The sequence below is a fragment of the Pseudorasbora parva genome, chromosome 5 (genome assembly GCF_024679245.1).
Source record: "Pseudorasbora parva isolate DD20220531a chromosome 5, ASM2467924v1, whole genome shotgun sequence".
NCBI lineage: Eukaryota > Metazoa > Chordata > Actinopteri > Cypriniformes > Gobionidae > Pseudorasbora > Pseudorasbora parva.
In genome coordinates, this window is record NC_090176.1 from 26838116 (window position 1) to 26853048 (window position 14933).

The 14933-nt window shown below is 38.2% G+C and overlaps 1 protein-coding gene across 7 annotated transcripts in view; it reads left to right on the forward strand.

Moving 5' to 3' along the window:
• The window catches only part of arhgef7a (Rho guanine nucleotide exchange factor (GEF) 7a), a 41353-nt gene that overhangs the window by 8585 nt on the left and 17835 nt on the right, over positions 1–14933 (forward strand). For 4 of the 7 annotated variants that reach the window (XM_067443659.1, XM_067443663.1, XM_067443664.1 and 1 more), the window contains exons 3-4: positions 4907–4991; positions 13400–13533. In XM_067443659.1, the coding sequence (XP_067299760.1) occupies positions 4907–4991; positions 13400–13533 (219 nt within the window). Of the gene's footprint in view, positions 1–4906; positions 4992–13399; positions 13549–14933 lie in introns of all 7 variants that reach the window. The other 3 variants (XM_067443658.1, XM_067443662.1, XM_067443660.1) reach the window with 1 other exon arrangement.

Genomic DNA, 14933 nt, shown 5'->3' on the forward strand with positions numbered 1-14933 from the left:
CATTTAGCGTTCTTGCTTTTGTGTTTTCTGTTACACCTTTTTCAATGTAATTTGCTTCTATCTGACCTGTTAAAGGGTGTCCGGTTGACCTTGCAATGCCCAAGGCTCCATTTGGGATCAACCCTGTCACCACTAGCAAGACCACAGTGTGCTAAATTTTGGAGTAGCAATGAGCTGTTAGTAAACACTTATTTTTAGGCTTGTGTGTGAAACGTTACAGCTGTGAGCGCTTGTCACAGAAATTGCATGGCTGTTGCAATGATTATTGCAAGGTTTATTGTCGTTAACTTATGTCTCAGGTGTGACTGCCGCTCAGCCTATGATTTGTGTGCATTCCCTCATCCCATGATTAACATCACAAGTTATTTGATACAACTATAGGCCTGGTTGAAAGAAAGCTTTAGTTTTAAATCTTTGAGAGCTTGATTTGCACTTTTTTTGTATTAAAGTAAGACTTTCTGATCTCAAGGGATAAGAGCTTATACCCTTGGTCTACATTTGTTGTTTACAGATTACAGTTTTTACTAATCTGCTCAGTGTCCAGTTTACTTGTGAGCATCCTCTTCTGAAGCTCCTTCACCATGAAGCACTGAGGCCATTCAGCTGTGATGATGTGATCTCAAGCTTAACTACATGATGGCATTTTCAGATCTACAGTCTGGCTAAATTTCCTTCAGATTCCATCTCGCAATCCCCATTGTTTTTAATATTTGATTTCTCTCTAAATAGGATCACACCACAATATGGCAAAAAAACAATACATCATTCTGTAATCTAGTTACTTAAGTATTTTATATATGAAAGATTTTAATTAATTTTCATTTATTTCTTTGTTTTGTGATGTGATGTGATGGAAGGAAACCAAAAGATATGATAATGTGACAATCGTACAGTCTGGCATTAGCACGGCATGACACTCTTAAAATAGTAATATACATATGACAGTAAATAATGTTTTAAAAAGAAATGTTTATTGAGCACCAAATCAGCATATCAGAAATCATTCTAATATGCTGATTTGTTGCTCAATAAACATTTCTTTTTAGTAGGGCTGTGCGATATTGAAGAAAAATGCAATATGCGATACCTTGTTAAATAATGCGATATGCGATACGATATTGCAATTAGTGTGTAATATCTATTTAAATAAAAAAATTAAAAAACTGAGAATGATAGCCTACCATTTATGTGTTTAACTTTCTTTCAAGGAAAAGAATGCATCGCTACAGCTTCTGAAAGTGACCAGCACCTTTTTAGCAAAAAATTATGTCACGAATCTGACAATATAATTTTAACATCAATGTAAACAAACAAAAAATGTAATTGCAAATGTAATGCAGACACGAAACTGAACTGAAGGAATCACACGCTTTCAGAGAGGCAACTTGTGCACGTTTCGGTGTGTGTGTGTGTCAGACAGCTAGCCTGACAAGCCAGACCCACATCAAAATTTTTGGTCTGAAAACTCACCATTGAGAGGGCTCAATCCGAGGGCAGGGATAAATGGTTGTCTTTAAAACTCCCTCTGCACAGTCTGCACGCAATTGGATATCGCTACAACCTACCAGAGCTAGTTGAAAGATTAAACTTTCGCCGCATCCAGGCGGGGAAACTCATAACACATCTTCCCTTTTTAAAGGCGCCTTAGAATTATTTGAAACAATATGTTCAATTGTTCTCTGATATGTACATTGAGGGTATGTGGCTTATTTAAGGGCAAAAATTGTCCAGATACAGTTTTACAGGTCCTAGGATATAATGCTCTGTTTTTGCCTTATTTGGAAGGGTCATGAATATTAATATTGAGCTCTGCTCTGATTGGCTTATTTCAGCAGCTCACAGCAGTTTAGTTGTTCAGCTCGTGAGTCCTGACCTTCCTGACAGAACACAGACAGACGTTTTTGGCGTTTTTAGATCATCCGCGCACAAGAAAGAGCTTGCGTTTGTGTGGTTGCCAGATTTCAGTAATTAAATCCCCCAAACAGAGCTTTTCTGTGAAAAAACCCTGTATGATATCCAGTATTATACCTTGTCCAATCTGGCAAGCATATGTGCGCGAGCTATCTCTCTTGCGCGCCGGTGGACTGAAAATACCAATAAACAAGGAAGCTGCAGTGAGAGTGAACGATTTAAGCAAAGTATCTACGGTTGTATTTTGTAATACAAAATAATATTACCCTTTGTCATTAGACACACTATTTAGTTTTGTATGGTACTTAATGTTTCCTATTGTTACTGTACTAGCATCTTGCGTTATCTAGACAATGCTGTCTCCATAAGAAACTTTCAATTTAATCAGAAATTGTTTAAACAGTCAATAAGTGGATAAATCGCTACTTACTGCTTGCAGGAATATAGTTGCACCTTTCTTCAGTTTAAGATGCAGAGAGAAGCTTGCTTGAAATGGGCCGAACAAACGAACGATCTTGAATTAAATTGTTGTGGTATCGGATTATAAACATCAACCATGACTGTTAACATTTTTTTTATCTGCGGGAAGGGTAGGGAAATCTCCTGCACAGCCTGGAACATTAAGTGTGTCCATGTGAGCAGCTTGTTTTGATGATTCGCTCCCATTTGCGCCTGACAATGCACATGTTTGGACAGATGCAAATGTTGGGGGCGTGCATATAAATGATCCCCAACGCTTGCGTCACTGTTGGGTTTATGTTGAGAAGCACTTTTTTTCCCCTTGTGTCATGGATTCATGAGATTTACATTGTACTGAACTCTTATTATTTCACTATGGCAAGGTTAATTCAATTTTTCATTCTAGGGCACCTTTAAGAATGACTTTAGTGCCGTTCTTTGTTCTTTTCTCAGAGAAAAGCTTAACTCCAAGTCTTCCAGAGTCGTGGTCAAAGCTGATTTGAAAGACCGCCGTTCGCCAGTTCCTGTGTTTACTAGAAGCACGCAAGCGCAACTCTGCCGTCATTATGTTAAGCCCTGCCCACCGACTCGTGATTGCCCCGACCAGAGTTTGGCATTTACAGCTCAGAACTGTATTGAGAGTTGCTAGACGACACTCGCAGGCAGATTAGATTTGCTGCCACTTGGGTGCGTCTAGATTTCTAGGCTATCAGACAGCGTGAGCGAGTTGTTGTTTTTCTCAAGTTGTTGCGTTTAATAACTCTTTTTAACATCAAACAAGTCACATAAGTCGTGTGCCCAGTCTATTCTCTGCTATATGCAGACCTAAAACGCACACTTTTTTACAATGTTAAAGTAGCCTATTAAAATCATTCAGATATTGTGTGCTGTTGCAATATGCATATTGCGATATATACATTTGCGATATTTGGATAATTTCGATATATTGCGCAGCCCTATTTTTTAGTATCAAAAAGGATGTGCTGCTTGATATTTTTTTAAATATCAAAGAACAGCATTTATTTGAAAAAAATATATATTTTGTAACATTATAAATGCCACTTTTGATCTTTGCTCAATAGAATTATTAGTTTCTCTTTTTTCAATCTTGTTGTCCCCAAACTAGCATAGCAAACTTGTTTCTGAAACTGCTTTTTAAGTGTGGTTAAGGTGTTGCTTTTTAATTTAATTCTAAAATGCATGTTTTTCATGGAATTATTGTGGTAGGAGAACATAAAAGGATGGATATTCTTGTATTTTAGCTGTGGAAGTTTTTCAAACATATACATCCCTTACAGTGATGTAGTAAATCATTGAAGGAGCAGCATTACTTTGAGAGGCAGTGCTCTCAAGATGATGCATTGTCCACTTATACACATCCACACACACTTGTTTTTTCTTCTCTCAGGGCATAAACTGTAATCAGAGCGGAAAGTAAAGCTGATATTTTACTCTCACTGAAGTTCACATGCACACAGCCACTGTCCATTCACAGAAGTACACATAACTGTCAATCAAACAGTTCTATTAAGGCAAAAGAGCAGCACAGGACAGACCATCTAGAGCTGAACAAATCAGATTTCTCACTTCATGAGCAAAGAGACATCAGTGACCCCTAACTAACCACACCACCTGCTCAGAGGCCCAACAGCACACAAATGTCAGATGATTTTCTGCATAGATGCTGAATGTGGACAGTATGTATGTACTTGATCTGGATGGTCTATGAAATAGTCACCATATATTATAGATATTTTCTGGGATTTTATTGATAACAATAATTAGATGATATTTTTTATTTAGTGTGTTTGTGTTGGTACCTTGGCAGGTTTAGGACTGCCGTGGACTGCTGACTCTTAAGTTTTTGATATTCTTCATATTCTGTGTGGTGTTTAGTTTGCAGCAGTGACAGAAATAACCTTTTCCAAGAAGTTTACATTGATTGTTACATTTTATGCACATTTTTACCTTTATGAAGTCCTTTTTTAAAAACAAATAAATCTATACATCATATTTAGTGAGAAATTCTGAGTGTGTTGCTCAGAGAGGCAAAACAATCATGTGGGGTTTTTTGTAACTATTTATGTTGGCGAAAAAGAGCAAAAACAGGCAATATTGTGTCTAAAATGACACTTTATGGTAACTGTTTATTGAACTGTTATATAAAATCAATATCACATTTGTAATCATGCTGATATTTTGAGAAAAAAATTGCACTCTTTGTGTGATATTGATTATATTAAATATAAGGCATACAGATGCATTTTAATGGACTAAATCACGCAGTTCACTCAAAAGCGTCCACTACCACTAGTCTAACTAGACTACATTACGTTGTGTATGCGTGCTGTGCACTGACTCTCTAGGTGTGTTTTTGAAAAATTAGTGAAATACTTGATAATGTCAGATTGATCACTATATTATCATAGGTGATATAGAGTATCACACACCCCAGTCCTATATGGTTCTCTCACTGTTTTAATGAACATGCAGTTGGTCTAGATTAATGATGTTATGTAATGTTCTTTCTCTATAGCCATTTGAGGCTGGTGACCTGCTTCAGGGCCACAACTTCAGCAGAGTCCTCACTACACTGGTTGCCCTCAATAAAGTGACTGCAGGTAAGTCTATCTAGAATTATCCCATTTAGCTTTTCACAATATGAATTCATTCATTTTTAAAAACATTGTTTTTTTAAAGGTACTCTATCTAGCGGTTAAAAAAACATTGTGTTGTGGTTCGGCTCTGCGTGGCTTTGTGTTTGTGGATAAATATATGGTTATCCTACTCCTACTGCTCATAAAAAAATAACTATTGGGCTTAAGAGATATACAGTGCTATTTTGCAAGTTATCCCACTTAGAAATCATGGGGGGGGGGTCTGAAATTATCACCGTAGATGCATGTCCACTGTGAGAGACATAATCTAAAAAAATAATAATCCAGAAATCACAATGTATGTTTTTTTTTCTTTCTATTTATTTGTATGATACAACTGCAAATAAGTATTTGAACACCTGAGAAAACCAATGTTAATATTTGGTACAGTAGCCTTTGTATGGAATTACAGAGGTCAAACATTTCCTGTAGTTTTGCACACACTGCAGGGGGGATTTTGGCCCACTCCTCCACACAGATCTTCTCTTGATCAGTCAGGTTTGGTCGTTGAGAAACACAGAGTTTGAGCTCCCTCCAAAGATTCTCTATTGGGTTTAGGTCTGGATACTGGCTAGGCCATGCCAGAACCTTGATATGCTTCTTACAGAGCCACTCCTTGGTTGTCCTAGCTGTGTGCTTCGAGTCATTGTCATGTTGGAAGACCCAGCCTCGACCCATCTTCAGTGCTTTAACTGAGGGAAGGAGGTTGTTCCCCAAAATCTCACAATACATGGCCCCGGTCATCCTCTCCTTAATACAGTGCAGTCGCCCTGTCCCATGTGAAGAAAAACACCTCCAAAGCATGATGCTACCACCTCCATGCTTCACAGTAGGGATGGTGTTCTTGGGATGGTACTCATCATTCTTCTTCTTCCAAACACATTTAGTGGAATTATGACCAAAAAGTTCTATTTTGGTCTCATATGACCACATGACTTACTTCCATGACTCCTCTGGATCATCCAAATGGTCACTAGCAAATTTATGATGGGCCAGGACATGTGCTGGTTTAAGCAGGGGAACCTTCCGTGCCATGCATGATTTCAAACCATGACGTCTTAAGCCCCTTTCACACTGCGATTCCGGCAAATACACGGATAATGCGACCCGGCATTTGTTCCCGGGCCGCTAGATTTGGCCCATTCACACTGCCAGCGAAATACCGTAATATGTTCACTTTCATGCACAACGCTTAACGGTCCCGGGTTGAGTTGCCGGATGTGACGTATAATGGCGAGCGATCTCAGCTTCAGCACGTATAGTAAGGAGCTCCGTGGTCTCGACTTGTGTCCAGTTTGCGCACATTTCTGCTTGTTTAATTTGAGTTTCTTTTGTATACGAACACTCTCTGCGTTTAAAACACCGACTAGCTCTTCTGGCACTGCAGGGTTGTATTATTGAAAAAAAACTCGTAAGAGTCGCACGATAACTACGTACACATTGCGGCATTAGTTTCGGCTTTTGTTCATACAGCGCTCGTCCCAGGTCGAATCCCACAATATTAGTAGGTCCCCGACCCGGGTCGAATTCGGTAATCAATCCCGGGACGTGGTTCCTTTCACACAGAAGGCGACCCGGCAATGTTCCGGGAATATTGTGGGTCCGACGTGCAGTGTGAAAGGGGCTTTAGTGAATTACCAACAGTAACCTTGGAAACGGTGGTCCCAACTTTTTCAGGTCATTGACCAGCTCCTCCCGTGTAGTTCTGGGCTGATTTTGCACCTTTCTTAGGATCATTGAGACTTTTTTCACCAAGCTGCTTGGCAATTTCCCTGTAGCCTTTTCCAGCCTTGTGGAGGTGTACAATTTTGTCTCTAGTGTCTTTGGACAGCTCTTTGGTCTTAGCCATGTTAGTAGTTGGATTCTTACTGATTGTATGGGGTGGAAAGGTGTCTTTATGCAGCTAACGACCTCAAACAGGTGCATCTAATTTAGGGAAAAAAAATGGAGTGGAGGTGGAAATTTGAAAGGAAGACTAAAGCCGGGCATACACTGTGCGATTTTCGTCCGATTTCGAGCCGAATTCTGACTCGTGCGACTCTTTTTTGGGTCGGGCCGATTTTCAGGTTTATAGTGCGTCGTTTGTCGCGAGGTGTTCGTGCTGTGTACAGGGGGAAACGAGAGGCGACAAACCTCTCACGATCGGGAATCGGATGGTCGGATGAATTTCTGGCGTGTCAGAAATTCTGCTCGCCCCTCGTGAGGTTATCGCACAGTTGAAGCAAAGCCACGAACTGACTGCCCTATTTCCCCTCACTGCGCCTGCGCGAAAGCAGAAGTTCAACCATTTAATTTTTTAAAGCATTAAGGAAAAAACGAAAAGGGGGAGATCTTTAATTATGTAGGCAGCTATCAAATAGCAGAAATTAAGTAAACTGTTGTGCCTCCAGTTTGTGTTGTATATATCCAGTGCATATTATTCATTTAGCTAGTTGAACATTAATTTAGCTAGGCTACTTGTTTTACTTTCACATTTTATTTTTATTTTTTAATATAAATTAATATTTAACCTTCTCCATCTTGACACAATGTCATGTTGCAATGTGTTCTTTTTCTTCATGAACGCGAGTCAGTGGATATCACGCAATGCGCAGTTTAAACGCAGTCAATTATTCACTACAGAAAGTGAAAGTAAAATCTGACAAGCTTTCGGAGCATATTCTCAGACAACGAGAGATAAATGTAATTCAACATACTGATAACGCATAGCCTATTGCCTTATTTTTTTTCTTATTTATTTTCTTAATATTTCTATTTTGGTCCATATTGTGAGAAAAAAAATAGAAGAGAAGTAGGCCCATTTTGTATTAAACAAGTTGTTTTTAGATAAATCTGCCTTTTCATTGAGACGGACATTATTATTGCAGTGTTCTGACATTATAATCATATAATTAGACCTATAATTCCTTGTTTAATCGGGCTAAATGTTTTTAAATAGTGAGGAGTAATCTATTATTTTAGTATGCAGTGTGTCGATTATGCATTATTGTTGGGGGGAGGGGGCAAATTAATGTAATATCGATTTAATAATAAAAGTAGGCCTACTCTAATAATAATAATAATTTTATACATAAATTCTAAATACTCTTGATATCAATAGCTGATGCATTTGATAGGCTACCTCTCTTTAATACACCATGGTCTATCGTCGCCACGGGGGTTTTATTGCACATTTTTCACCCGTACAGTGTGCGCAGTCAAGACGCGCTCGACGGTCGGACCGCACAGTGAGAGCACATCAATCGTGCGCTCTGGCTTTACATCGCATGCGATCTACTCGTACAGTGTGAGTAGGTAACCTTGCTGAAATCCCATAGAAATCGCACAGTGTATGCCCAGCTTAACAGGTCTTTGAGGGTCAGAATTCTAGCTGATAGACAGGTGTTCAAATACTTATTTGCAGCTGTGTCATACAAATAAATAGTTAAAAAATCATGTGTTAGCGTGTGTGTGATTTCTGGATTTTCTTTTTAGATTATGTCTTTCACAGTGAACATGCACCTACAATGACAATTTCAGACCCCTCCATGATTTACAAGTGGAAGAACTTGCAAAATAGCAGTGTGTTCAAATACTTATTTTCCTCACTGTATAACCAGTTTAGATGGAAAGGATCTTAAGCTGACAAGAAGACTATGGAGCTATTTGAGTATTAATAAAGATAAATACACACACTATATTCACATATGCACACACATGATTCATAAATGCACACACAGGATACACAAAAGCACAAAAAATTCACAAATGCACACACACAATTTAAAAAGCACAGAAGATTCACAAATCCATACAAAATTCATAAATGCACACAAAATTCATAATTACACACAAAATTCATAAATGCAAAGAAAATTTAAAAATGCGCTCAAGATTCAGAAATACACAGGGCAAGATTCAGAAATGTATTTCTGATGCACACACAAATATACCTTGATTTATAACCTGCTTGCGGTCTGTGAACTTCACTGCATTTGTGTGTGAATTTTGAGACTCCCCTGGCTTGGCTCAACACACAAATGCCCTTTTTAAACAGGGAATGATCAGCAACCAATCAGATAGCGCCCTTGTTTTAGCCAATCACAAGAACGCACCCCATGTGGGGCATGATTGTTAACTTATAAGCCAATCACATGAACGCGTCCACACTTAGCGATATAGCCTACAGGTGGTGCAGGAGAGCGCGAACACAAGCGCGGTGGAGGACTTCTTCTGGCAGATGCATGTATTTTCTTTCTCGGAGTTTGTCGCTGTTTGTCAGCTGCCAATGGCAATAGTAACTCATGCGCGCAGTTAATAACTATTTGCTTGTATATCACTATATTAGCTTTTTATTAGAACTCATAAAGCACATAACGACTTATTATGAGTGACCATATTCTGCATCTTTATATACCTGAACAGTAATTAGAAGTACAATAATAAAATAATAAAATTAATAATTACCTGAACATATAGGCCTAAACTCTCTGATATAATTACCAGGAAGACAAATATGATGTTGAATGTCATTAACGTTTCTGCTTTACAGATATTTCCATATAGTGTGCAGTTCAGTATCGCCGCACAACACTGTTGACTTGACTTTTTAAGATAATAAACAAAAGAAAATGCATGTTGTCCTGATTTAATTTGTCTACTGTAGGGAAAAACAATTAAACTTCAGCAGAGAACCAATGTTTGTAAGGAATGAGGGGTTTCTTTATTGTATATTTGAGTGCATTTATGGTTCGCGCCGTGCTCCCCAGCGCTAGTAAACACGTCCGCGCTGCGCTGACGAATCTATTGAACCGCGCAGATGACATGTCCGCGCAAGCTCTGTAACATCCCGATGTCTCGTCCCACTTTCGGATTTTTTTGGCTTCCCATAAGCGTCATTAGCGTCCGCCGTGATGTTGGGATGTTCCGCTTCTCGGCTGCTGAGTCTTGCATTGCAGCCGTGGAGCGGCTTGGACTTCTGCGCCGACCCTGGTGTGTCCACAGAAGTGCCTGGAAAACTGTCCTGCACTATGCTGCAGCGATCCCTCCATCTGGTCTTCAGCTGTCATGCCTCGACGACGACATCAGGACACTGACAAATTGGGAATATGTGGCAATAGAGCCTCTAGCGCTGGGATAAATAATACATACATAAATACATACATATATATATATTACTTGTTGGTCTAATTCTCTCTATTAACTATTGACTTTTGCCTCAAACTTCTAATTACTGTTGAGGTATTTAAAGATGTAGAATATGGTCACTCATAATAAGCTGTTATGTGCTTTATGAGTTCTAATAACAGCTAATATAGTGTAGATTATGTGCCGATATCAATTTTTCATGTTAATTGATGAAGCTTTTATCACGTTATACGATATTATCACAATATTGAAATAATTTGCAAAAAAAAGTGGTCATAGCATAACAGCTTTAAGAACTATTTTTGTAATAACAAAAATAACTGAATGTTGAAATACAATGCACCAAAAATATATACAGCTCTGGAAAAAATTAAGAGAAATCAATGTTATGTGGTCTCTTAATTTTTTCCAGAGCTGTAAAGGTACAATTTTCAAACAGATTTAAGTGCAAAAGAATTAGGCTATAAAGAACAACAGGTAACAAATTAATATAAGGTCTCATTATTTAATGCATTAACTATGATTGAGCAATAGCTACATATGTTACAGAAAGTATAATGTTTTTGGTAATGTTAGTTAAGAAATACTGATCATTGTTAGTTTTATCTTAGGTCCATTAAAAAAGTTATTTAGTTATTAAACAGTAACTAACAAAATTAACATTATTTAGAATAATTAATTCTTTATAAGTATTTTTCATTGGCAGTTTGGTAATAATAAATAAACATTTTAACTAATGAAGTCGTATGTCTTTTGGACAAATAATAAAAAAAAATCTAATCATTAGGGCATTGTAGTACAGATTAAAACATACTGTTTAAGTTTGAAAATAAATAGCCTATTAAGTCTTTAAGTATTAAGTATTTGGTGCTTTGATGAACAACATTGAGATTACAAAAACCGAAGGGCGTTTTAAATGTTTTAAAAACGTCACTAGTGCTGAGTGCGGTTGCTTTTGTTTACGGGGTTTCCAGGGTAATCGCTGCATTCTGCAGTTCATCAACGCCCTCTGCTGTCACTGAGCGCACGCTTCATTCAGAGTCTCCTTCACTCGTTAATGTGCTTCTCATTTACATCTGAGTGTGCGTCCCTTTGATGCAGAATATAGCGGTGCTGAGCATTTATAGGATTGATGGACAATGTATTCTTGAGTGCATTATAAAAATTTTTTTGAAGTGCCCACGATAACAATATTTTGCATATTCATTATCATGATATAACGAATTACCGAAAATTGGCACATGCCTAATATAGTTATATACAAGCAAATAGTTATTAACTGTGTTTTGCGCGCGTGAGTTACTATTGCCATTGGCAGCTGACAAACAACGACAAACTCCGAGAAAGAAAATACATGCATCTGCCAGAAGAAGTCCTCCACCGCGCTTGTGTTCGCGCTCTCCTGCACCACCTGTAGGCTATATCGCGATGTGTGGACGCGTTCATGTGATTGGCTTATAAGTTAACAATCAGGCCCCACATGGGGTGCGTTCTTGTGATTGGCTAAAACAAGGGCGCTATCTGATTGGTTGCTGATCATTCCCTGTTTAAAAAGGGCATTTGTGTGTCGAGCCATGTCAGGGGAGTCTCAAAATTCACACACAAATGCAGTGAAGTTCACAGACCGCAAGCAGGTTATAAATCAAGGTATATTTGTGTGTGCATCAGAAATACATTTCTGAATCTTGCCCTGTGTATTTCTGAATCTTGCCCTGTGCATTTCTGAATCTTGAGCGCATTTTTTAATTTTCTTTACATTTATGAATTTTGTGTGCATTCATGAATTTTGTATGCATTTGTGAATCTTCTGTGCTTTTTAAATTTTGTGTGTGCATTTGTGAATTTTTTGTGCATTTGTGTATCCTGTGTGTGCATTTATGAATAATGTGTGTGCATATGTGAATGTAGTGTGTATATTTCTTTATTGATACTGATTTAGCTTCATAGAAGACGCTACTCTAGTTAGCTATACTCGTAGACACAGTACTTTCTTGAAAATAAATTCCAGCACAGCGCTCCAACCCATAATTAACTGACCCTTCACAACAGATAATATTTTACAATAAACTTGTTAGAGAGCTGCATATGGCATATCTGTTCAATAAAATATGCTTTTACAATTTTTGAAAGCCCTCAGTTCTCACCATCTCTGAGAAGCCAATCTTGATTCCTCAATGGGTGATTCTTCAGAAGTTGGAGATTTAGTGTGCTCCATGTAAACCTTTCTTGCTTTTTGTGACAACTATGCTATGCTGGAGCAACTTTTCTGTATTTACATAAAATATCTTTTACATAGTGTACCTTTAAAGGGATACTTCACTGCCTTTTCATATTAAACTATGTTATTCCCTTAACTTAAACGAGTTGATACATACCTCTCTCGTCTCAGTGCGTGCACTTAATCGCTCTGACACGCAGTGACGATCTGATAGCATTTAGCTTAGCCCACTAAGCCCAGTTCATTCACTATGGAACCAAACAGAGATCAAGTTAGAAGTACCAAACACCTCCACGTTTCCCCTATTTAAATACAGTTACATGAGTAGTTGAACGATTAAGTATGGTAACAAAAAATAAAACGTGGCGCGTTTCTTATCGAATTAAAAAGGAGAACTATAATGTATGGCGGAATAGCACTTCTGAGAGTACTTTGGCGGGGCGCAGTAAAAAGTCCCGGCCGAAACATCTTCCCTCACATCTCCCTATTGACAGAAATGAGAGAGTGAGGGGGAGGTGTGAGGAAAGTGTTTCGAAGCTTGTTGGTGAAAAATGTTTCGGCCGGGACTTTTTACTGCGCCCAGCCAAAGTACTCTCAGAAGTGCTAATCCGCCATACATTATAGTTCTCCTTTTTAATACGATTAGAGAAGTACCACGTTTTATTTTGTCACCATACTTGATCGTTCAAGTTCAACTATTCATGTAACTGTATTTAAATAGGGAAAAGATGGAGGTGTTTGGTACTTCTAACTTGATCTCTGTTTGGTACCATAGTGAATGAACTGGGCTTAGTGGGCTTAGCTAAATGCTATCAGATCATCACCACGCGTCAGAGAGATTAAGTGCACGCACTGAGACGAGAGAGGTATGTAACAACTCGTTTTAGTTAAGGGAATAACATAGTTTAATATGAAAAAGTAATGTAAATGTAAATAAATTAATGCATGCTCTTCTAAAAGAGTGTGACCCTGTAACAGATGTACGCATTGATTGTTATTCTCTTTTGTGTTCTCTCTATTGGTGTAGATATTGGCATAGGCAGTGACTCTGTATGTTCACGTCACTCTTCCGCCCACCGGATCAAATCCTTCGAATCGCTGGCCTCCCAGTCCTCACTGGGTCGATCTTCTAAATTGCTCCAAAACCAGTTCCGCAGCCTTGTGAGTAACTTTGGGGTGAGACCTCTGAACCAACCTTACCAGATTGCAATGAAAATATATTTACATGTGCATAACATCTAAAATTTAAGATATCTAGCTTCCGCCAGACTGCTTTCCGTATAAAACTTATGAAGAAAGTGTAACGTCTCTTGCTGTTCAAAACACTTGTGTCATACGTCGCACCAGTTAAAGGGTTAGTTCACCCCAAAATAAAAATTCTTTCATTAATTACTTGCCCTCATGTCGTTCGATACCGGTAAGACCTCCATTCATCTTCGGAACACAAATGAAGATATTTTTGTTGAAATCCAATGGCTCAGACAGGCCTCCATTGACACATTGTCATTTCCTCTCTCAAGACCCATAAAAAGCACTAAAGACGTCATTACAAAGCCCATCTCACTACAGTGGCTCTACAATAATTTTAATGAAGCGATGAGAATAGTTTGCAAAAAAAAAACTAAATAACGGCTTATATAGTGATGGGCCCAATTGAAAACAGTTTTGAACGGTTATGAATCAGCGTATTGATTCAGATTACATGTCAAACTGCCAAAATGCTAAAATCACATGACATTGGCGATCCGGTGGCAGAAAATTCGGTGTATCCCTATGCTAATTGTTATTAAAGGTGCCCTAGAATGAAAAATGTAATAAAATTTTCCATGGTGAAATAATAAGAGTATAGTACATTGACATCACATACTGTGAGACTCAAACATCATTGCCTTCCTACTTCTTATGTAAATCTCATGAATCCAAAACTCCATGGGAAAAAAAGTGCTTCTCAACATAAACCCAACCGTGACGCAAGCGTTGGGGATCATTTATATGCACGCCCTCAACATTTGCATCTGTCCAAACATGTTCATTGTTAGGCGCAAATGGGAGCGACTCATCAGTACAAGGTACAAGTTGTTCGCATGGACACACTTAATGTTCCAGGCTGTGCAGGAGACCTGAGGACTTTACATATCCTTTCCACAGATAAAAAATGGCAACAGTCATTGTTGATGTTTATAATCCGATACCATAACAATTTAATTCAAGATCGTTCTGTTGTTCGGCCCATTTCAAGCAAGCTTCGCTCTGCGTTTTAAACTGAAGAAAGGTGCAACTATATTCCTGCAAGCAGTAAGTAGCGATTTATCCACTTATTGACTGTTTAAACAATTTCTGATTAAATTTAAAGTTTCTTATGGAGACAGCATTGTCTAGATAACGCAAAAGGCTAGTACAGTAACAATAGAAAACGCCAAGTACCATACAAAACTAAATAGTGTGTCTAATGACAAAGGGTAATATTATTTTGTATTACAAAATAAAACCGTAGATAGTTTGCTTAGATCGTTTACTTGATCCTTCTAGCAAACGTCACCTTTTCCACCATATAAGTTAAA